Source organism: Cnephaeus nilssonii (assembly GCF_951640355.1).
Source record: "Cnephaeus nilssonii genome assembly, chromosome: X".
In the NCBI taxonomy this organism is placed as follows: Eukaryota; Metazoa; Chordata; class Mammalia; order Chiroptera; family Vespertilionidae; genus Cnephaeus; species Cnephaeus nilssonii.
Genome location: NC_137071.1, coordinates 51,581,476 through 51,607,371, shown reverse-complemented (window position 1 = coordinate 51,607,371; position 25,896 = coordinate 51,581,476). Strand labels below are relative to the sequence as shown.

The window sequence follows — 25,896 nt, the reverse complement described above, 5'->3', positions numbered from 1 at the left end:
GGTCCCAGGCCCGGGAGAGGCCACGCGCCCCTGGGTCCGGGTGAGGCCATGCGCCCCTGGGTCAAGGTGAAGCTGAATCCTGGGTCTGGGCGAGGCCGTGTTCCCCTGGATCTGGGTGAGGCTGGGTCCCGGGTCCGGGCGAGGCTGTGGGCCCCTGGATCCGGGTGAGGCCACGCGACCCTGGGTCTGGGTGAGGCCATGCGCCCCGGGGTCCGGGTGAAGCTAGATCCCGGGTCTTGGTGAGGCCGTGTGCCCCTGGATCTGGGTGAGGCTGGGTCCCGGGCCCGGGTAAGGCTACGCGCCCCTGGGTCCGGGTGAAGCTGGATCCCGGGTCTGGGTGAGGCAGTGTGCCCCTGTATCCGGGTGAGGCTGGGTCCTGGGTCTGGGTGAGGCCATGGGCCCCTGGATCTGGGTGAGGCCACGCGACCCTGGGTCTGGGAGAGGCCACGCGACCCTGGGTCTGGGTGAGGCCACGTGCCCCTGGGTCCGGGGGAAGCTAGATCCCGGGTCCGGGCGAGGCCGTGTGCCCCTGGATCCGGGTGAGGCTGGGTCCCGGGCCTGGGAGAGGCCACACGCCCCTGGGTCCAGGTGAGGCCATGCGCCCCTGGGTCCAAGTGAAGCTGAATCCTGGGTCTGGGCGAGGCCGTGTGCCCCTGGACCCGGGTGAGGCTGGGTCCCGGGTCCGGGTGAGGCCGTGGACCCCTGGATCTGGGTGAAGCCGTGCCCCTGGGTCCGGCCGAGACCAAAGCAGAGGGAGTCGGACCTGCATTACCACCATTTGTCCACCATCCAGAGCTGAGGGGTCAGTGCCGACATGTACTCATAAGGAACTGGTGGACATTGATATTGGGTCTCAAAAGAACTGTTGGTCCAGAAAGAAACTCACTACAGACTGATTCATTTGCCTGTCAGCATAATTATTATTGCTCGTCTCACATTCAATTCTTATAAGTATATCTCTAGTGACTCATGATTTCGCTCATCTAGGGGAAATGATGAACAACATAGACTGATGAACAAGAACAGAACCAGAAACAAGGAGGCATCGATCGGACTATCGGGCCTCAGCGGGAGGATAGGGGAGGGTGGGGGGTGGGGGGAGAGATCAATCAAAGGTCTTGTGTGCATGCATATGAGCCTAACCAATGGTTAAGTTCAACAGGGGGTTGGGGCATCCATGGGGAGGGGTGTGGGATGGGAATGGGGGGATGAGGACAAATATGTGACACCTTAATCAATAAAGAAATTAAAAAAATAAAATAAAAAATAAAGCTTTAGTGAACGTGTGCAAAAAAAAATAAGCATAACACAAATAAACCTATTTTTCTTGTTCTCTGAAAAAAAAATAAAAAATAAAAAGGTAAAATAGTAGTAGTAATAATACTGATTGAAAATAAAAATGTAATAATTAAAAATGTAAAATCAAGTGAGGAAAAAAGAAAAAAATAATTTCTTAAGTAAAAGATGAAGAAAATAAAAAACAATAAAAAATAAAAAGTAAAAAAATAAAATGTGCAGTAGTGAAGATCATTCACTTTCTCTATTGTTCTGTTTGGCATGCCTGTTTCCCAGTCAGGACAGTGTTCCAGTTCCCTGCGTTCCACTGCTCCTCAGTGTTGTAAGCCAGTCTTGATTTTTAAGCAGGTGGTGTCTTAATTTCTCGTTTTCCTTTATGTTTGATTACATAAGAGTCAATTTGTGATTCAGCCCCTGGGTGGCAGTGTTTTTGGATTGACTTCCAGGTCTATATGGCCTCTCTAACCTTCTTTCCCTGTGGCACTCAATACCGGTTTGTGGGAGTGGGCTGCCTCAGAGCCGGCTCTCCGAAAGTCACTCCCCACTCCGATCCCCAGGTTCCAGAAAAATAACTTTTTCCTGCAGTCTCCCAGGGTGTCCCCAACTGGGTGATCCTATGTATTGGGCTTAGTAATCAGAAGCAAGGATTTAAAGAGGAAAAAGCCCAAGTGTGCAAACAACGGGGCTGCAGGCAAGTGTGCGTATCCCCCTTTCACTCTTGGGTCCAAGCAGCCGGCACACTTTTAAGATCCTTAGACTTTGCTGCCTGTGGATTCCTCTAGTATTTTTATGGTTTCCCGTCTTATGTTTAAGTCCTGTATCCATTTTGAGTTTATTTTTGTGTATGGCATAAGTTGGTGATCTAGCTTCATTTTTTTGGATCTATCGGTCCAATTTTCCCAACACCATTTATTCAAGAGACTGTCTTTATTCCATTGTATGTTCATGCCTCTTTTGTCAAATATTAATTGAGCAGCGTGTTTTGGGTCAATATCTGGATTCTCTATTCTGTTCCATTGATCTATATGTCTGTTCTTGTGCCAGTACCAGGCTGTTTTGAGAATAGTGGCTTTGTAATACAGCTTGAAATCCGGTATTGAGATCCCTCCTACTTTATTCTTCTTTCTCAGGATTGCTGTGGCTATTCGGGGTCTTTTTGGATTCCAGATGAAGTTTTGGAGAGTTCTTTCAAGGTCTGTGAAATATGCCGTTGGTATTTTAATGGGGAGTGCATTGAATCTATAGATTGCTTTGGGTAGTATGGACATTTTGATGATGTTGATTCTACCAATCCATGAACATGGTATGTTCTTTCATCTGTTTACGTCTTCCTCTATCTCTTCTTTCAGTGTCCTGTAGTTTTCCGTGTATAGGTCTTTTACCTGTTTAGTTAAGTTTATTCCTAGGTATCTTAATTTTTTTGGTGTGATGGTAAATGGGATTGCCTTTTTAGTCTCTCTGTCTGTAAGTTCACTATTGGTGTATAGAAAGGCCATAGATTTCTTGGCGTTAATTTTGTTTCCTGCTATATTGCCGAATTCATTTATTAAGTCTATTAGTTTTTTGACGGAGTCTTTCGGAATTTTTATGTACAATATCCAAAAGAACTTCTTCACCGATACTGCCCCTAGGGCAATGGAAGCTAAAGAGAAAATAAACAAATGGGACTACATCAAAATAAAAACTTTTTTACAGCAAAAGAAACTATCAACAAAACAACAAGAAGGCCCACTGCATGGGAGAACATATTTGCAAATGGCATCACTGATAAAGGTTTGATCTCCAACATCTACAGGCAGCTTATACAACTTAATAAAAGGAAGATAAATATTCCAATAAAAAAATGGGCAACGGACCTAAATAGAATCTTTTCAAAAGAAGACAGAAGGAAGGCCAAGAGACACGTGAAAACATGCTCAACGTCACTAATTATCCGAGAAATGCAAATCAAAACAACAATGCGGTACCATCTCACACCTGTCAGAATAGCTATCATCAACAAATGAACAAACGACAAGTGTTGGCGAGGATGCGGAGAAAAAGGAACCCTCGTGCACTGCTGGTGGGAATGCAGACTGGTGCAGCTACTGTGGAGAACAGTATGGAGTTTCCTCAAAAAACTGAAAATGGAACTCCCATTTGACCCAGTAATCCCACTCCTAGGAATATATCCTAAGAAAATCGGAACACCAATAAGAAAGGATATATGCACCCCTATGTTCATAGCAGCACAATTCACCATAGCTAAGATTTGGAAACAGCCTAGGTGCCCATCAGCAGATGACTGGATCAGAAGACTATGGTACATCTACACAATGGAATATTATGCTGCCATAAAAAAAGAAGGAATTCTTACCATTTGCAGCAACCTGGATGGAATTGGAGAATATTATGTTAAGTGAAATAAGCCAGTCAATGAAAGAAAAATACCACATGATCTCATTCATTTATGGATAATAAAGAACATTATAAACTTGAATAAAAATATAGATACAGAGGCAGTAAAGCATCAAACAGACTGTCAAATTACAGCAGGAAGGTTAGGGAGAGGTGGGGAAGATAAGAGATCAATCAAAGGACTTGTATGCATGCATATAAGCATAACCAATGGACGCAAAACTCTGGGGGGTGAGGGCATATATGGGAATGGGGGGGCAATGGTAAGATATGTACACATATAATACCTTAATAAAAAAATTGAAAAAAAAAAACACAAAACAAAACAAAAACAAACAAACAAACAAAAAAGATCCTTAGGCTTTTCTTTTGCGTCAGAACAAAATAGATTGCTTTTTAGATATCCCTTCTGTTAGCAGCTCTGAGGACCCCTTTTCACATTCATGGGTCACACCAACCCCAAGAGCCATGGACTTTTCTAGGCATAGACTTCCCCTGGTCCTTCACCTCCCACAGTGCGCGTGTTTCTCTCTCCCGCAGGGCCCAGAGACCTCACCTTATCCCAGGCAAAATCTCACCACCTCTTCTGAAACCGCATGTTTGCGCCAATTGGCAACCAGTATTCTGGGGCTCACAGCTTTTGGAACTTTGTAAGCTTCCGATAAGATCCACTTTCCCCTTCAAAATGTCGTGGCCTGTCATTTGTTGATGATAGCCATTCTGACAGGTGTGAGATGGTACCTCATTGTAGTTTGATTTGCATCTCTCAGATAATTAATGACTTTGATCATACTTTCATATGTCTCTTGGCCTTTCTTCTGTCCTCCTTAAAAAAGTATCTATTTAGGTCTGTTGCCCATTTTTTGATTGGGTTGTTTATCTTTCTTTTGTTAAGTTGTATGAGTTCCCTCTGAATGTTGGCAATTAAACTCTTATCTGAGATAACACTGGGAAATATGTTCTCCCATGCAGTGGGTTTTCTTGTTATTTTGTTGATGGTTTCTTTTGCTGTGCAGAAGCTTTTTATTTTGATGTAGTACGATTTGTATATTTTCACTTTGGTTTCTATTGCCCTTAGAGATGTTTTGGTGAAGATATTGCTTCAGCATATGTCTGTGATTTTGCTGCATGTAGTTCTTCTAATATATTTATGGTTTTCCATCTTACATTGAAGTCCTTTATCCATTTTGAGTTTATTTTTGTGTATGGTGTAAGTTGGTGGTCTAGTTTAATTTTTTTTGCATGTATCTGTCCAATTTTCCCAACATCATTTATTGAAGAGACTATCTTGACTCCATTGTATGCTCTTGCCTTCTTTGTCAAATATTAATTAAGCATAGTGGTTTGGGTTGATTTCCTGGTTCTCTATTCTATTTCATTGGTCGATATGTCTGTTCTTGTGCCAGTACCAGGCAGTTTTGAGAAGAGTGGCTCTGTAATACAGCTTGATATATGGTATTGAGATCCCTCCTACATTGCTCTTCTTTCTTAGGATCGCTGCAGCTATTCGAGGTTGTTGTTTTTTTTATTCCAGATGAATTTTTGGAGAGTTTGTTCTAGGTCTGTGAAATATGATGTTGGTATTTTAATGGGGAGTACATTGAATCTATAGATTGCTTTGGGTAGTATGGACATTTTAATGACATTGAGTATACCAATCCATGAACATGGTGTGTTCTTCCATTTGTTTATATCTTCCTCTATCTTTTTTTCAATGTCCTGTACTTTTCTGAGTAGAGGTCTTTTACCTCCTTAGTTAAGTTTATTCCTAGGTATCTTAATGTTTTGTGTGTGATGGTAAATGGGATTGTTTTCTTAGTTTCATTTCTGTAAGTTCACTGTTGGTGTACAGAAATGCCATAGATTTCTGGCATTAATTTTGTATCCTGCTACATTGCCAAATTCATTTATTAAGTCTAATAATTTTTGATGGAGTCTTTTAGGGTTTTCTATGTACAGTATCATGTCATCTGCGAATAATGAAAATTTTACTTCTTATTTTCCAATTTGGATGCCCTTTATTTCTTTTTCTTGTCTGATTGCTGTGGCTAGCACTTCCAGTACTATATTGAACAGGAGTGGTGAAAGGGGACATCCTTGTCTTGTTCCTGTTCTTAGGGGAAATGGTTTTAGTTTTTGCCCATTGAGTACGATGTTGGCTGTAGGTTTGTCATATAAGGCTTTTATTATGTTGAGGTATGATCCCTCTATTCCCATTTTGCTGAGCGTTTTTATCAGAAAAGGGTGTTGGATTTTGTCAAATGCCTTTTATGCATCAATTGATATGATTATGTGATTTTTGTCTCTCACTTTGATTATGTGATGTATCATATTTATAGATTTGCAGATATTGTACTAGCCTTGCATTCCTGGAATAAATCCTACTTGGTCATGGTGTATGATCTTTCTAATGTAATGCCGGATCCGGTTTGCTAGAATTTTGCTGAGGATTTTGGCATCTATGCTCATCAGGGATATTGGCCTATAATTCTCTTTCATTGTGTTGTCTTTATCTGGTTTTGGGATTCAGGAATGCTGGATTCATAGAAAGCGTTTGGAAGTGTGCCTTCCTCTTGAATTTTTTGAATAGTCTGAGGAGGATTGGTTTTTGTTCTTCTTTGAATGTTTGGTAAAACCCTCCTGTGAAGCCATCTGGTCCAGGGCTTTTATTTGCTGCAAACTTTTTGATTACTGTTTCAATTTCATCAGTAGTTATCGGCCTATTCAGGTTTTTAGAATCTTCCTGATTGAGTTTTGGAAGCTTGTATTTTTCTAGGAATATGTCCATTTCATTGAGGTTGTCCAGTTTGTTGGAGTAGAGTTGTTCATAGCATTTTTTTTTTACAATGCTTTGTATATCTGTGGGGACAGTTGTTACATCACCTCTTCCATTTCTGATTTTGTTTATTTGGGCCCTCTCTCTTTGTTTCTTGGTGAGCCTGGCTAGAGGTTCATCAATCTTGTTTATCCTTTCAAAGAACTAGCTCTTGGTTTCATTGATCTTATGTATTCTTTTTTTGGTCTCTATGTCATTTATTTCTGCTCTGATCTTTATTATCTCCTTCCTTCTGGTATCTGTGGCCTTTTCTTGTTGCCCTCTTTCTAGTTCTTGAAGTTGCAAGGTTAGATAATTTATTACCATTTTTTTCTTGTTTTGTTGAGGTAGGCCTGTAGAGCTATGAACTTCCATCTCAGGACTGCTTTCATTGTGTCCCATAGATTTTGGATTGTTGTCTTTTCATTGTCATTGTTTTCTAGGATGCTTTTAATTTCTTCTTTGATCTCTTTGGTAACCCAATCGTTGTTTAATAGCATGCTATTTAGCCTCAAAGTGTTTGATTTTTTTTCATTGTTTTTATTGTAGTTGATTTCTAGTTTTATGTCATTATGGTCTGAGAAGATGATTCTAATTATTTCTATCTTCTTGAATTTGAAGAGACTTTGCCTGTATCCTAATATGTAGTCTATCTTTGAAAATGTTTCATGTGCACTGGAAAAGAATGTATATTCTGTAGCTTTGGGGTGAAATGTTCTGAAGATGTCAATTAATTCCATCTGATTCAGTGAGTCATTTAGGATTGATGTTTCTTTGCTGATTTTTTGTTTAGAGGATTTGTCCTGTGGTGTCAGTGGGGTATTAAAGTCTCCTAGTAGATTCAGGAAGATGGCAACCTGCAGGAAGGTAGGGATGGTGAGAGTGTGAGAGAGTGAGGGGGTGATAGAGGAGTGCGTGGATGTGTGTGGTGTGTGTGTGCATGAGCTAGGGATATATAGATTCTCCAGGTCTTCCAAGAGGCTGCCAAACCAGGCAGTCTTAGATGACGGAGTCCCGCGCATGATGTGGACACTTATGGGTGGCCAGTGCGGGTACAGAGACCACGCCATCATGAGAAACAAAGCTGCCTGAGACTAGGAGCCTGGCTTCAGCACTACCCAGTCTGATCTGATATGCAAACCAGGACCCTGCAGCCACTGGGGACAGAGACCTGCGACCACAGCTACAGAACCACAGACAACAAGAATCCAGACATCCCAGCCACAGATTTCTGTGAGTCAGGGAGCCTATCCCCCTCCTTGCAGGTTTGCAGACATCACCATAGTAACTGATAGACCCACCCCTCACACAGGCCGCAGTGCCACTACAGGAATTTGAGCCTAGTAGCACTTGGACATTGGGAATCTGTTCACTGAAGCACTGCTACAGGAATTTGAGCCTGGGAGTGTGCGGGCACTGGGAATGTGTTCCCTGCAATGCAATTGGACAACCAAACCTGAAGCCCAGGCAGGGCAGCACTGCCACCTGACTTCGATTCTGGGCAAGCGCACATGGAAGTCTGCTTTCTGCAGCGCAGGATCAGACCTCCTGCCCACACAGTGCTACTGTGCAACCTGGTCCCCCAAGCTGACCAGGATCCCGATTCTCTGGGCTGGAGGCAGCACTGAGCACCACTGACTTGACTCTGTTTTTTATCTCGTGCGCCTGGGATACCTGACTCCCAGTGCATTCACACTAAGAGCTAGTGACTTCAATTCTTGGTGCATGCGCACACAGGGAACCTGATTCTCAGCGAGAGGCTGCACAAAGCAACAGTGACTCTGATACTTGATTCTTGGTGCAAACACAGGGGAACTCTGACTCCTGACATGTGCTAGGGGACTCTTATTTTTGGCTCATGCCAGCAGGGTCTCTGTTTCAGCTCGGTGCAGGCAGGGTCCCTAATTCTAGGTGTGCACACGAGACCACACTGAGCGCTGGTAATGGTGACCCTGAGCAAGCCTGGTTCCCACCAACCCACGGCAGCCACATATCTTAGTGTCAGAGCACTTCAGTGACATTAGGGTGGTGCGAAGCTCCCACTGGACACGGCCCAGGCACACACAACTTGATGTTTTAACCTTTTTGGTGATAGTAAGAATGGGGAGATGACACAATCCCCAGAGGAAAGGAAATGAGGAGTTGCCAAGAAAGAAAATTAGTGAGATTGAAGCATGCAACATGACAGAAAAAGAATTCAGAGTAATGGTCATGCAATTCATACACCAGATGGATGAGAAAATCAACAACCTATGCAAGAATTAGAAGGAAATGAAAAGTGATATAGCTACAATAAAAAACACCATGGAAAGTTTCAACAGTAGACTAGAAGAAGCAGAGGACTGAATTAGTGAGTTAGAAGATAAAGTAGAGAAACAAGATCAATCTGAACAACTGAAGAAAAAAATTAAAAAGCAGGAGGAGAGCCTAAGGGAGCTTTGGAACAACATGAAACAAAGTAACATACGTATAATAGGTTTGCCAGAAGGACAAGAAGAGCAACAAGGATTAGAAAATCTATTTAAAGAAATAATGACAGAGAACTTCCTGGATATGGGGAAGAAAAAAGTTACACAACTACAGAGTCCCAAGCAAGATGAATCCCGAAAGACTCACACCAAGACCCATCATAATTTCAATGGCAAATGTTAAGGACAAAGAGAGAATCTTAAAGGCTGCAAAAGAGAGACAAAGAGTTACCTACAAAGGATCCCCCATCAGATTATCAAATGATTTCTCAACAGAAACACATCAAGCTAGAAGGGAATGGAAGGAAGTATATAAAGTGTTGCAAAGCAAAGGACTGAATCCAAGAATACTCTATCCAGCAATACTATCAATCAAAATTGAAGGGGAAATCAGGAGCTTCGCAGACAACAAGAGGCTAAGGGAGTTTATCACTTCTAAAATAGCAATGCAAGAAATGCTAAAGGGAATGCTGTAAAAAGAAGAAATAAACAAGTAAGAGAGAACACAGGCACAAAAATAGAAATGACTACAAACATGTACCTTTCAGTAATAACTTTAAACGTAAATGGACTAAATGCTCCAATCAAAAGACATCGAATGGCTGAATAGATAAAAAAAATACAACTCATATATATGCTCTCAATAAGAGACCCACCTCAGAACAAGGGACTCACACAGCCTGAAAAAAAAAAAGGATGGAAAAATATATTTCAGGCAAATGGAAATAAAAAAAAATGCTGGGATACCAATACTTATATCTGCCAAAACAGACTTCAAAGTGAACGCCATAACAAGAGATAAGGAAGGCCACTTCATAATACTAAAGGGATCTATACAATAAGAGGATATAACCTGAAAAACATATATGCACCCAATGCAGGAGCAGCCAAATACATTAAAAAAAAAACTCCTGTAAGATATCAAGGGAGAGATCGACAACAATACAATCATAGTAGGGGACTTTAATACACCACTGACATCGCTGGATAAATCCTCTAGACAAAAAATCAGCAAAGAAACAAAAATCCTAAATGACTCACTAGATCAGATGGGTTTAACTGACATCTTCAGAACATTTCACCCCAAAGCCACAGAATATATGTTCTTCTCAAGTGCACATGAGATATTTTCAAAAATAGACCACATATTGGGTCACAAGCAAAGTCTCCCCAAATTCAAGAATATTGAAATCATACCAAGCATCTTCTCAGACCACAATGGCATAAAACTAGAAATAACCTACAATAAAAACAATCCAAAAAACTCAAACACTTAGAAGCTGAATAGCATGCTATTAAATAATGATTGGGTAACCAATGAGATCAAAGAAGAAATGAAAAACATCCTAGAAACTAATGAGAATAAAAACACAACAATCCAAAATCTATGGGACACAATGAAAGCAGTCCTGAGAAGGAAGTTTATAGCTCTACAGGCCTACTTCAGAAAACAAGAAAAAATGATAATAAATCATCTAACTCTACAACTCAAAGAATTAGAAAGAGAGCAACAAGAAAAGCCCAGAATGAACAGAAGGAAGGAGATAATAAATATCAGAGCAGAAATAAATGACATAGAGATTTAAAAAAATACAAAAGATCAAGGAAATGGTTCTTTGAAAGGATAAACAAGATTGATGAACCTCTAGCCAGGCTCACCAAGAAGCAAAGAGAGAGGACTCAAATAAACAAAATCAGAAATGAGAGAGGTGAAATAACAACGGACCCCACAGAAATACAAAGGATTGTTAAAAAGTACTATGAACAACTCTACTCTAACAAACTAGAAAACCTGGAAGAAATGTACATATTCCTAGAAAAATACAAGCTTCCAAAACTCAATCAGGAAGATTCTAAAAATATCAAAAGGCCAATAACTATGGAAGAAATTGAAGCAGTGATCAAAAAGCTCACAGCAAACAAAAGCCTGTGGCCAGGCAGCTACACAGGCGAGTTATAACAAACACTCACAGAAGAACTGAAACCTATCCTCCTCAGACTATTCCAAAAAATTCAAGAGGAATGAACACTTCCAAGCTCATTCTATGAAGCCAACATCACCCTAATACCTAAACCAGATAAAGATAACACAATGAAAGAGAATTATAGGCCAATATCCCTAATGAACATAGATGCCAAAATCCTCAACAAAATTCTAGCAAATAGAATCCAGCAGTACATCAGAAAGATCATACAGCATGACCAAGTAAGATTTATTCCAGGGATGCAAGGATGGTACAATATCCGTAAATCAATAAACATGATACATCACATAAACAAATTGAGAGATAAAAATCACATAATCCTTTCAATCAATGCAGAAAAAGCATTTGACAAAATTCAACACCCTTTCTTGATAAAAACTCTCAGCAAGATGGGAATAGAAGGATCATACCTCAACATAATGAAAGCCATATATGACAAACCTACAGCCAACATCATACTCAATGGGCAAAAACTAAAACCATTTCCCCTAAGAACAGGAACAATAAGGGATGCCCACTCTCACCACTCCTGTTTGACATAGTATTGGAACTATTAGCCATTGCAATTAGACAATAAGAAGAAATAAAAGGCATCCAAATTGGAAAAGAAGAAGTAAAGCTGTCCTTATTTGCAGATGACATGATATTGTACATAAAAACCCGAAAGACTACATTAAAAAACTAGTAGACTTAATAAATGAATTCGACAATGTGGCAGGATACAAAATAAACGCCAAGAAATCTATGGCATTTCTATACACCAATAATGAACTTACAGAAAGAGAGACTAGAAAAGCAATCCCATTTACCATTGCACCAAAAAATTAAGATACCTAGGAATAAACTTAACTAAGGAGTTAAAAAAGGGTAGGAAAAAAGATGGCGACCGGCAGGAAGGTAGGGAGAGAGAGAGTGTGAGTGAGGAACCCATAGAGGAGAGTGTAGATGTGTGTGGTGTGTGTGTGTGTATGAGATAGGGTCAGTTAGATTCTGCAGGTCTTCCAAGGGGCTCCCGAACAGGGCAGCCCTAGACGGCGGAGCCCCGCGCACAAAGCGGACACTTCTCGGCGGCTGGTGTGGACGCAGAGACCACGCCATCTTGGGAAACAGAGCTGCCCGAGACTCGGATCCTGGCTTCTGACACAAACCAGGACCCTGCAGCCACTGGGGACAGAGAACTGCTATCACAGCTTCAGACAAACAAACAAGAATCCAGACTTCCCGGCAGATTTCCGTGAGTCAAAGAGCCTATCCCCCTCCTCGCAGGCGCTGATAGCGCCATAGTAACTGATAGACGCGCCCCTCCCCCAAGCTGCTGAGCGCCCACAGGCGTGCAGAAAGCGCCATAGTAACTGATAGACGCGCCCCTCGCCCAAGCTGCTCACAGGCGCACGCACAGACAGCGTCATAGTAACTGATAGACCCGCCCCTGGCCCAAGCTGCCGAGCTTTGCGCAGGGACTCGCTCCCTCTTAGGGAATTTGGCGCGCGCTCGCGCACGGGACAGAAGCAGCTCCCCGTCAGGGAAATCTGTCAGTGCGCACAGAGGGCTCCCCTTCGGGGAATTTGGGGGAATTTGGCTCGCGGGGCACAGCTCCCCCTTCGGAGATTCTTAAAAGCGTGTACAGAGGGGCTTCCCTTTGGGGAATTTGGAGCGCAGGACGGACTCCGCCCCCCTTCTGGGACTTTGGGAGAGTGCACTGAGCCGGCTCACCTTCAGGTTTTTAAGAATGTGCGCTCTAGCCGGTTTGGCTCAGTAGAGAGAGCACACACAGGACGCAGCCCCACTTCAGGGAATTTGGCACGCCGGACACAGCTGCCTGGGATCCCTGACTCACAGCGCATTCACACTAAGAGCCAGCGACCCCAATTGTTGGTGCGTGCACACACAGGGACCCTGATTCTCAACGAGAAACCGCACAAGGCAACAGAGACTTTGACACTCGAGTCTTGGTGCAGACACAGGGAAACTCTGACTCCTGGCACATGCTAAGGATCTCATTCTCGGCACATACCAACACTGTGGTGCAGACAGGGCCCCTGATTCTAAATGAGCACACGAGACCACACGGAACACTGGGGACACTGATCCTGGGCAAGTTTGGTTCCCACCAACCAAAGACAGTCACACGTCCTAGTGTCAGAGCACTTCAGTGAAACTAGGGTGGAGCGAAGTCCCCACAGCACACGGCCCAGGTCCACGCAAACAGAAGCTTGAGCTTTCTGGTAATAGCCAGAATGGGGAAACGAAATAACTCACAGAGGAAAGAAAATGTGGAGTCGCCAAGAAAGGAAATTAGTGAAAATGAAGCTTGCAACATGACCGAAAAGGAGTTCAGAGTAATGGTCATGGAATTTATACATCGGATGGATGAGAAAATCAACAACTTATGCAAGAATCAGGAAGAAATGAAAAGTGATATAGCTACAATCAAAAACACCATGGAAAGTTTCAACAGTAGATTACAAGAAGCAGAGGACCGAATTAGTGAGTTAGAAGATCAGGTACAGAAACAAGCTCAAGCTGAACAGCAATTGGAGAAAAAAATTAAAAAGCAGGAGGAAAGCCTAAGGGAGCTTCGGGACAACATGAAACGAAGTAACATGCGTATAATAGGGCTGCCAGAAGGACAAGAAGAGCAGCAGGGATTAGAAAATCTATTTGAAGAAATAATGACAGAAAACTTCCCGGATATGGGAAAGATAAAAGTTACGCAAGTAAAGAGAGTCCCAAGCAGGATCAACCCCAAAAGACCCACACCAAGACATGTCATAATTTCAATGGCAAATATAAATGATAAAGAGAGAATCCTAAAGGCGGCAAGAGAGAGACAGAGAGTTACCTACAAAGGAACACCCATCAGATTGTCAAATGATTACTCATCAGAAACACAACAAGCTAGAAGTGAATGGAAGGAGGTATACAAAGTGTTGCAAAGCAAAGGACTGAATCCAAGAATACTATATCCAGCAAGACTATCAATCAAAATTGAAGGGGAAATCAGGAGCTTTGCAGACAAAAAAAGCCTCAGGGAGTTTATCACCACCAAACCAGCAATGCAAGAATTGCTAAAGGGAATACTGTAAAAAGAAGAAATAAACAGGTAAGAAGGAATACAGACACAAAAATAGATATGACTGCAAACAAATACCTTTCAGTAATAACTTTAAATGTAAACGGACTAAATGCTCCAATCAAAAGACATCGAGTAGCTGAATGGATAAATAAACATGACCCATATATATGCTGTCTACAAGAGACCCACCTCAGAACAAGAGACTCACACAGATTGAAAGTGAAGGGATGGAAAAATATCTTTCAGGCAAATGGAAATGAAAAAAAAGCTGGGGTAGCAATACTTATATCTGACAAAATAGACCTCAAAGTAAATGCCATAACAAGAGATAAGGAAGGCCACTTCATAATACTAAAGGGAGAAATCCAACAAGAAGAAATAATTCTGGTAAACATATACGCTCCCAATATAGGAGCACCCAAATACATAAAAAAACTCCTGGAGGATATCAAGGGAGAGATTAATAGCAACACAATCATAGTAGGAGACTTTAATACCCCACTATCACCACTGGACAAATCCTCTAAACAAAAAATCAGCAAAGAAACAGCAATCCTAAATGACTCACTAGACCAGATGGAATTAATTGACATCTTCAGAACACTTCACCCCAAAGCCACAGAATATACATTCTTCTCAAGTGCACATGGGTCATTTTCAAAGATAGACCATATTCTGGGTCACAGGCAAAGTCTCTTCAAATTCAAGAAGATAGAAATTATATCAAGCATCTTCTCAGATCACAGTGGCATAAAACTGGAAATCAACTACAATAAAAACAATCCAAAGAAATCAAACACATGGAGACTAAACAGCATGCTATTAAACAAGGACTGGGTCACCAGAGAGATCAAGGAAGAAATAAAAAACATCATGGCAACAAATGACAATGAAAACACAACAATCCAAAATCTATGGGACACAGCGAAAGCAGTCTTGAGAGGGAAGTTCATAGCTCTACAGGCCTATTGCAAAAAACAAGAAACAATGGTAATAAATTACTTAACCCTACAACTCAAAGAGCTAGAAAAAGAGCAGCAAGAAAAGCCCAGTGTAACCAGAAGGAAGGAAATAACAAAGATCAGAGCGGAGATAAATGACATAGAGACCAAAGAAACAATACATAAGATCAACAAAACCAAGAGCTGGTTCTTTGAAAGGATAAACAAGATTGATGGACCTCTAGCCAGGCTCACCAAGAAGCAAAGAGAGAGGACCCAAATAAACAAAATCAGAAATGAAAGAGGTGAAATAACAACAGACCCCGCTGAGATACAAAGGATTGTTACAAAATACTACGAACAACTCTATTCCAACAAACTGGACAATCTGGAGGAAATGGACATATTCCTAGAAAAATATAACCTTCCAAAAATCAATCAAGAAGAATCTAAACAGCTCAATAGGCCAATAACTATGGACGAAATTGAAGCAGTCATCAAAAAGCTTCCAGCAAACAAAAGCCCGGGGCCAGATGGCTTCACAGGAGAGTTTTACCAAACATTCAAGGAAGAACTAAAACCTATCCTCCTCAGACTATTCCAAAAAATTCAAGTGGAAGGAACACTTCCAAGCTCCTTCTATGAAGCCAGCATCACCCTAATACCAAAACCAGATAAAGACAACACAATGAAAGAGAATTACAGACCAATATCCCTCATGAACATAGATGCCAAAATCCTCAACAAAATTCTAGCAAATCGGCTCCAGCAGTACATCAGAAAGATCATACACCATGACCAAGTAGGATTTATCCCAGGAATGCAAGGATGGTACAATATCCGCAAATCAATAAACGTGACACATCACATAAACAAATTGAAAGATAAAAATCACATAGTCATATCAATTGATGCAGAAAAAGCATTTGACAAAATCCAACACCCTTTCTTGATAAAAGCTCTCAACAAGGTGGGAATAGATGGCTCATACCTCAACATAATAAAAGCTATATATGATAAACCCACAGCAAACATCATACTCAATGGACAAAAACTAAAGACATTTCCCCTAAGAACAGGAACAAGACAGGGATGCCCACTCTCACCACTCCTGTTTGACATAGTACTGGAAGTATTAGCCATTGCAATTAGACAAGAAGAAGAAATAAAAGGCATCCAGATTGGAAAAGAACAAGTAAAGCTGTCTTTATTTGCAGACGACATGATATTGTACATAAAAAATCCGAAAGACTCCGTCAAAAAACTCATAGACTTAATAAATGAATTCGGCAATGTAGCAGGATACAAAATTAACGCCAAGAAATCTATGGCCTTTCTATACACCAATAGTGAACTTACAGACAGAGAGACTAAAAAGGCAATCCCATTTACCATCGCACCAAAAAAATTAAGATACCTAGGAATAAACTTAACTAAGGAGGTAAAAGACCTATACACGGAAAACTACAGGACACTGAAAAAAGAGATAGAGGAAGACGTAAACAGATGGAAGAACATACCATGTTCATGGATTGGTAGAATCAACATCATTAAAATGTCCATACTACCCAAAGCAATCTATAGATTCAATGCACTCCCCATTAAAATACCAACGGCATATTTCACAGACCTTGAAAGAACTCTCCAAAAATTCATCTGGAATAAAAAAAGACCCCGAATAGCCACAGCAATCCTGAGAAAGAAGAATAAAGTAGGAGGGATCTCAATACCAGATTTCAAGCTGTATTACAAAGCCACTGTTCTCAAAACAGCCTGGTACTGACACAAGAACAGACATATAGATCAATGGAACAGAATAGAGAATCCAGATATTGACCCAAACCACTATGCTCAATTAATATTTGACAAAGGAGGCATGAACATACAATGGAATAAAGACAGTCTCTTCAATAAATGGTGTTGGGAAAATTGGACAGATACATGCAAAAAAATGAAGCTTGATCACCAACTTACGCCATACACAAAAATAAACTCAAAATGGATACAGGACTTAAACATAAGACGGGAAACCATAAAAATACTAGAGCAATCCACAGGCAGCAAAATGTCAGACATATGCCAAAAGAAATTCTTCACTGACACTGCCCCTAGGGCAATGGAAGCTAAAGAGAAAATTAACAAATGGGACTACATCAAAATAAAAAGCTTTTTCACAGCAAAAGAAACCATCAACAAAACAACAAGAAGGCCCACTGCATGGGAGAACATATTTGCAAATGGCATCACTGATAAAGGTTTAATCTCCAACATCTACAGGCAGCTTATACAACTTAATAAAAGGAAGATAAATGATCCAATAAAAAAACGGGCAACAGACCTAAATAGAATCTTTTCAAAAGAAGACAGAAGGAAGGCCAAGAGACACATGAAAACATGCTCAACGTCACTAATTATCCGAGAGATGCAAATCAAAACAACAATGCGGTACCATCTCACACCTGTCAGAATGGCTATCATCAACAAATCAACAAACGACAAGTGTTGGCTAGGATGCGGAGAAAAAGGAACCCTCGTGCACTGCTGGTGGGATTGCAGACTGGTGCAGCCACTGTGGAGAACAGTATGGAGTTTCCTCAAAAAACTGAAAATGGAACTCCCATTTGATCCAGTAATCCCACTCCTGGGAATATATCCGAAGAAACTAGAAACACCAATTAGAAAGGATATATGCACCCCTATGTTCATAGCAGCGCAATTCACCATAGCTAAGATTTGGAAACAGCCTAGGTGCCCGTCAGCAGATGACTGGATCAGAAAACTGTGGTACATCTACACAATGGAATACTATGCTGCCATAAAAAGAAGGAATTCTCATCATTTGCAGCAACCTGGGAGGAATTGGAGAACATTATGTTAAGTGAAATAAGTCAGTCAATGAAAGAAAAATACCACATGATCTCACTCATTTATGGATAATAAAGAACATTATAAACTTGAACAAAAAGATAGATACAGAGACAGTAAAGCATCAAACAGACTGTCAAATTACAAGGGGAAGGTTAGGGAGAGGTGGGGGAGATAAGAGATCAATCAAAGGACTTGTATGCATGCATATAAGCATAACCAATGGATGCAAAACTCTGGGGGGTGGGGGCATATATGGGAGTGGGGTGTGGGGAGGGCAATGGTAAGATATGTACACATATAATACCTTAATAAAAAAATTGGGAAAAAAAAAAAGGAGTTAAAAGTCCTATATGCGAAAAACTACAGGACATTGAAAAAAGAGATAGAGGAAGACATAAACAGATGGAAGAACATACTGTCTTCATGGATTGGTTGAATCAACATCATCAAAATTTCCATAGTACCCAAAACAATCTATAGATTCAATGCAATCCCTATTAAAATACCAATGGCATATTTCACAGACCTAGAACGAATTTTCTAAAAATTCTTCTGGAATAAAAAAAGACCACAAATAGCTTCAGCAATCCTGAGAAAGAAGAACAAAGTAGGTGGGATCTCATTACCAGATATCAAGCTGTGTTTCAAAGCCACTGTTCTTAAAACAGCCTGGTAGTGGCACAAGAACAGACATATAGATCCATGGAATAGAATAGAGAACCCTGAAATCGACCCAAACCACTATGCTCAATTAATATTTGACAAAGGAGGCAAGAGCATACAATGGAGTCAAGACAGTCTCTTCAATAAATGGTGTTGGGAAAATTGGACAGATACATGCAAAAATTAACCTAGACCACCAACTTAAGCCATACACAAAAAGAAACTAAAAATGGACAAAGGACTTAAACATTAGATGGAAATCCATAAAAATACTAGAGGAATCCACAGGCAGCAAAATATAAGACTATGCCAAAGCATTTTCTTCACTGATACTGCTCATAGGTCAATGGAAACTAAAAGAAAATAAACAAATGGGATTACATCAAAATGAAAAGCTTTTGCACAGCAAAGAAAACCATCAAAAAAACAAGAAAGCCCACTGCATGGGAGACCATATTTGCCAATGTTATCACCAATAAGAGTTTAATCTCCAACATTTACAGGAAACTCATACAACTTAACAAAAGGAAGATAAACAATCCAAACAAAAAATGGGCAATGGACCTAAATACTTTTCGAAAACGACAGAAGAAAGTTCAAGAGTCATATGAAAACATGCTCCAGGTCACTAATTATCGAAGAGATACAAATCAAAATGACAATGCGGTATCATCTCACACCTGTCAGCATGGCTATCATCAACAAATCAACAAATGACAAGTGTTGGCGAGGATGCAGAGAAAATTGAACTCTTTTGCACTGCTGGTGGGAATGCAGACTGGTTCAGCCACTGTGGAGAACAGTATGGAGTTTCCTCAAAAAACTAAAAATGGGACTCACAATTGACCCTGTGATCCCACTTCTAGGAATATACCCCATCAAGCTAGAAACACCAATCAGAAAGGCTATATGCACCCCTATGTTCATAGCAGCACAATTTGTAATAGGTAAGATTTGGAAACAACCTAAGTGCCCATTAGCAGATGAGTGGATTTAAAAACTGTGGTACATCTACACAATGGCATACTATGCTGCCATAAAAAAGGAATTCTTGCCATTTGCAACAGCATGGATGGAAGTGGAGAGCATTATGCTAAGGGAAATAAGACAGTCTGAGAAAGTTAAATACCACATGGTCTCACTCATTTATGGAATATAATGAACAACATAAACTGATGAACAGGGACAGATCCAGAGACAGAGAAGCATTAATCAGACTGTCAAACCTCAGATGGAAGGTAGGGGAGGGTGGGGGTAAGGGGAAGGGATCAACCAAAGGACTTCTATGCATGCATATAAGCCTAACCAATGGACACAGACAACAGGGGCGTGAGGGCATGAGTGTTTGTGTGTGGGGGTGTTGGGGGGTTAATGGAGGGATGAGGACACATATGTACTTAATCAATAAAGAAATAAAAAATAAAAAACAAAAACACTAAAAAAAAGTCTCCTACTATGATTGTATCTATCCCTTGATATCTTCCAGAAGTTGTTTTATGTTTTTGGGTGCTCCTATATTCGGTGCAAATATGTTTACCAGAGTGATATCCTTTTGTTGAATTATTCCCTTTAGTATTATGAAGTGGCCTTCCTTATCTCTTCTCATGGCCTTTACTTTGAGGTCTATTTTTTCAGATATAAGTATTGCAACCCCAGCTTTTATCTCATTTCCATTTGCCTGAAAATTTCTTTTTCCACCCCTTCACTCTCACTCTGTGTGAATCCTTTGTTCTGAGGTGCGTCTCTTGCAGACAGCAAATATATGGGTCATGTTTTCTTATCCATTCAGCTGCCCTATGTCTTTTGATTGGAGCATTTAGTCCATTTACATTTAATGTTATTATTGATACGTACTTGTTTGTCATCATTTTTATTCTTATTGTTTGTGTTCCATCTTGCCTTTCTGTTTCTTCTTTTTACAGCAGTCCCTTTAGCATTTCTTGCATCGTTGGCTTGGTGTTAATAAACTCTCTTAGCCCTTTTTTTCTGTGAAGCTCCTGATTTCATCTTCAATTTTAATTAATAGCCTTGCTGGGTATAGTATTCTTGGATTCAGTCCCTTGCTTTGCATCACTTTGTATATTTCATTCCATTCACTTCTGGCCTGGTGTGTTTCTGTTGAGAAATGCGTTGGTATTCTAATGGGAGATCCCTTGTAGGTAACTTTCTGTCTCTCTCTGGCTGCCTTTATGATTCTTACTTTGTCGTTGATCTTTACTAATTTAATTATGATGTGTCTTTGTGTTGGTCTTTTTTGGTTCATCTTGTTTGGGATTCTATGTGCTTCTTGGACTTGCATGGTTTTTTTCTTGCCAATATAGGGAATGTTTTCTGTCATTATTTCTTCAAACAGGTTTTCTATTCCTTGTTCGGTTTCCTCTCCTTCTGGTATCCTTATTATGTGGATGTTGTTTCGTTTTGCATTGTTCCAAAGCTCCCTTAGTCTTTCCTCTTGCTTTTTAAGTTTTCTTTCTAGTTGTTTCCGTGTTTGTGTGGTTTTTTTTTCCTACCTTGTCTTATAATTCACTGATGCAGTCCTCAGCCTCTTTTGGTCTACTGTTTAAACTTCCATTGTGTTCTTCATCAGCTTTGTCATTCTTCATTTCCTCTGGGTTCCTTTTCATGTTGGTGAAATTCTCATCCAGCTCCTTATTATTCTCATTGAGTTTTGTGTATTTGTCATCCAGCCATTTGAGCATCCTTATAACCATTACTCTGAATTCTTTCTCTGACATATTGCTTGCCTCCATTTCATTTAATTCCCTTTCTGGTGATTTCTCCTTTTCTTTCCTTTGGGGATTGTTTTTTGTCTCCCAATTTTTTGCTATAACATTTTAATTATTTCTCCTTCTTAGATACAACTGCTTCGCTACCCAGGTTCTTTTGGGGGTGGTACTAGAGTTGTGATCTCTCAGGTATCCTGGGCTTGGTGATCTAGCAGAGCTCCCTACTTGAGCTATTTGGAATCTCTTGATGTAGTTGGATCTTGAATGTTAGTTTCTTATTCATGGATGAATTCTTTTCTTGGGTTTGCAATGTGACTCACCCCCAGGTTGATTGTGCATGCTGCTTTGGATGTGATTGTGGTTCCAGCTCTTTTGGCAAAGATTGTCTGAGGTCTTGCTGGTATGTTATCACTCTGGGTTCCCAGAATCCACAGTCTGGGAGGAAGGAGTCTTGGGGCTTGAGGCTCAGGTACTGTGACTTTGGCCAGTGTGGTGTGACTCCTGCTGCATTAGCGTCACTCTGCAACTCACTGCTAGGGGCACTGAGCCCATGACAGTGGGGGGCTGGTGTCTCGTAGTCTCTGGTTGAGGCAGTGGGATTCTGGCCAAAGTGCTTTCCCTCTCTGAATCACGAGGGAGTTCAGGATCCTGTGGCCAGGGATGTGGTAATCTCAGGGTCTGTGGCTGAAATAATGTGGCCTTGTTCAGGGAGGCAAGTCCTCAGTAATTCACCAAGCTGTCCAGAGGTAGGCAGCCAGGATAAGGATGTTGTGGATCCTACTAAGAGAGCTGTGTGCCCCTGGTTGGGAGGCTCATGCACAGTGGCAGCACACAGAGGGGCCCAGGCACCTTCTCCTGGGGGGTGTGATAACATGAGGCCCACATACTGGATTGGAGCAATTGTGGTGTGCCCCCAGCCCCGTGGAGGGAAAAGTCCTGGTTTCTGCTTCACGGGATGTGCTCCCTTGGTTGGATATGCACGCCCAATGGCTGCTTACAGACGCACCCAGGAGCCGTCTGCTGGGGCAATGGACTCAGGAGTCCCTTGTGCTGGAGCAGCACTACCACAGGGACTGGATGCCAGCAGCCAGGGTTGTGCCTTGCGACAGTTCTGAGAAGCACCTGGGGATTGCCTGCCAGGGCAGTGGGCTCAGGGGGCTTGCACACTGGATTGGTACAACTGCAGTGACTGGAGGTCAGCAGCTGAGGAGTGGGAAGTCTGAGTTTCTGCTGCGAGGCCTTGAGCCTTTGGTTGGATAAAAGTGCACCTAGTGGCAGTTCACAGAGGCACTCAGGAGTTGCCTGCTGGGGCAGTGTCCTCAGGGGGCCTGTGTGCTGAAACCACACGACGTGATGTCTGATGTCTGTTGGTAGGCAGCCGGGAAGGTGGAAGTCCAAATATCTACTGCCGGGGTTGTGTGCCCTTGTTTGGATATGAGCATGCTGAGCTGGGGCTCAATGAGACACCCAGGAGCTGCTTATAGGGGCAGCAGGCTCAGTAAGTCTGTGTGCTAGAAAGGTGCAACTGCAGTGTCCAGAGGTCAGCTGCCAGGGAGGGGGATGTCCCAATTTTTGCTGCCTTGTGCCCTTGGTTGAAATTGCGCATGCTCAGCAGTGGCTCACAGAAGCACCCAGGAGCCATCTGTCAGGGTGGTGGGGCTCAGGAGGCCTGTGCTCTGGAAATGTGTGACTATGGTGTCCTGAGGTTAGCAGCTGTTGGGTGGGAAGACTCAGTTTTTGCTGCCGAGGCCTTGTGCCCTTCGTTGGATTTGTGCATGCCCAGCGGTGGCTCACTGAGGCACCTGGAAGCCGTTTGCCTGGGTGGCACACTCAGTGTGGCCCTTGTGTTGAAGCCACGTGACCGAGGTGTCTATGGGCAGGCAGCCAGAACGGGAAATCTGAATTTCTATTGCTGGGGCTGTGCATCATTGTTTGGATACAAGTGCACCCTGCAAAGGCTCACAGAGGCACCCAAGAGCCACCTTTGGGGTGGTGGGCTCAGGAGGCCTGTGCACTGAAAAAAACACGACTGTGGTGTCTGGAGGTCAGCAGCTGTGAATTGGGTAGACTCAGTTTTTGCTGCTGAGCCCTTGGTTGAATTTTCATGCGCCCAGTGGTGGCTCATAGAGGTACCCCGGGGCTGTTTGCCAGGGTAGTGCACTCATAGAGGCCGTTGCGCTGAAGCTGCATGACTGAGGTGTCTCTGGGTAGGCAGCCTGAAGTGAAATAATTCCTAATTTCTGCTACCGGGGGCCTTGTGCCTTTGGTTGGGTTTGTGTGCACCTAGTGGCAGCTCACAGAGGCACCCGGGAGCTGTTTGCCGGGCGGTACACTCAGTGTGGCCCTTGTGTTGAAGCCGTGTGATCAAGGAGTCTGTGGACAGGTATCCAGAAAGGCGGGGTACTCAGAATTTCTATTGCTGAGGCAGTGAGCCCTTGTTTGGATAAGAGCATGCCCAATGGGGACTCACAGAGGCACCTAAGAGCTGCCTTTGGCTCAGGAGGCCTGTGCGCTAGCAAAGCGTGGCTGTGATGTCCAGAGGTTGGCAGCCAGGGCGATGCACTCAGATAGGTCCTTGCACTGAAGCCACGTGACTGAGGTGTCTGTGGGTAGGCAGCCGGCAGTGGGTGAAGTCCGAATTTCTACTGCCAGGGGCCTTATGCCTTGGTTGGATTCACTCATGCCCAGTGGCGGTGCACTCAGGCACTCAGAGGGGCCCTGGCGCTGAGTTCACTGTGGGCAGGTATCCAGGAAGGGGAAATACAGATTTTCTACTGCCAGGCAGTGGGCACTTGTTTGGATAAGAGCGTGCCCAGCTGGGGCTCACTGAGGCACCCAAGAGCCACCTTTGTGGCTTTGAGCTGAGGGGGCCTGCATGCTGGCAGAGCGCGACTGTGGCATCCAGATATCAGCAGCTGTTAAGTAGGAAAACTCAGTTTTTGCTGCTGTGCCCTTGATTGAATTCACAAGAGCCCAGTGTTGACTCCCAGGGGTACCCTGGGGCCAATTGCCAGGGCAGTGCACTCAGATAGGCCCTTGCGCTGAATCCATGTAACTGAGGTGTCTCTGGGAAGGCAGCTGGGAGTCGGGGAAGTCCATATTTCTACTGCTGGGGGCCTTATGCCCTTGGTTGGGTTTGCACGGGCCGAGTGGCAGTGCGCTCAGGCACTCAGAGGAGCCCTGGTGCTGAATCAGAGTGACCAAGGTGGCTGCGGGGAGGTATCCAGGAAGGGGGAGTCCAGAATTTATACTGCTGGGGCAGTGGGCCCTTGTTTGGGTGAGAGTGCGCCCCACAGCGGCACCCACTATCGGCCTGTGGAGTGGTGGGTTCTGGCAGCCTGTGCGCTTGAAAAGCATGACTATGGTGCTGGAGATGCGCGACTGTGGCGTCAGGAGTTAAGCCACTGGGGAGGAGGAAGTTGCACTTACTGCTGCAGGAGCGTGCACCCTTGGAGGTGGAGGTCCCAGGGTTCTTGGGTCTGCAGGTGGGGCAGCAGGATTTTGGCTGGAGTGGCTGCCGGGTCACAGGCAGGGTCCAAGGCCTGTCTGGGTGGTGGTATTGATGAGTTCCTAGAAGAGGCCATTCTCCCCTTCAAGATGGCATGGGCTCCGTGCCCGTGCCAGAGTCCTGCAGTCCCGGGAGTGCCTGCAGTGGTGGTAGTCTCTCCCTGTCCAAGAGAGCCTGGTCTGCCAGTCCCTGCTTCTCTTGCTGGGTTTAACTGTCCCTTACTCAAACACACACCACCCACACCCACATACTCTCCTTTCACTCCCTCAGTCACTCACACCCTCTCCCTCACCTTCGTCCTGAGCGCCGCCATCTTCTAAGACCCAAATCTCCACTTCTCACATTGTTTGTGACTACTTGGGGAACCAGATCAAGGTTTTGACTTGACCAATTCTATAGGAGTTTTTTGTTGTTATTAATCCTCATCTTAGGATATTTTTTCATTGATTTAGAGAGAGTGGAAGGGAGGGGAGAGACATAGAGAGAGAAACATAGATTTATGAGGGACACATTGATTGGTTGCCTCCCGCAGACACCCTGACAAGGGCTCAGGATCGAGCCTGCTATCAAAATATGTGCCCTGAACCAGGATGGAACCCGAGACCCTACAGTCCATGGTAATATGCTCTAACCACTGAGCTAACTGGCTAGGACTCTATGGGAGTTTTAATTCTTCTCCACCTCCTATGTCCTCATTCTTTGTTTTCACAACTGCAAAGTGTCCACCACATTCAATTATAAATAAACCCACTAACCAATGAGACTAAACTAAGAGGTCCAATAGAACAAATGTGGGCTTTAGTAGAGCTTAGAGAAGGCCTTTGTCTTCTGTGCTGCTTCCACTCCTGTTTACAGACTTTCCTAAATTCTCAACCTATTGAAATAACTATATGAGACATGTTGGATGTACTTCTGGTGTACCTGTTTTTCAGAAAGGCCCAGATTGACTGCCAACTCTGATTTTCTCTGCATAGTAATGTATCTATTGCAGTGGAATTCCTTCTCCATCTCCAACCTTTGATGATCTGTGTAAACCACATGATACTTTTCTTTTGTCCTGGTTTTCCCTAATGTGGGAGAAAGCAGTGCATTTGATCATATTTTACTTCTTTGGAGATTGTTTTGTTTGAAGCAGTGGTTGGCAAACTGTGGC

The 25,896-nt window shown here is 42.8% G+C and overlaps 1 protein-coding gene across 1 annotated transcript in view; it reads right to left on the bottom strand.

The window, feature by feature from the left end:
- The window catches only part of CDX4 (caudal type homeobox 4), a gene marked incomplete at both ends in the record, with an annotated part of 58,763 nt that overhangs the window by 13,375 nt on the left and 19,492 nt on the right, over positions 1 to 25,896 (bottom strand). Inside the window, 1 exon segment of the mRNA XM_079764545.1 lies at positions 25,665 to 25,810. Coding sequence (XP_079620671.1) covers positions 25,665 to 25,810 — 146 coding nt within the window.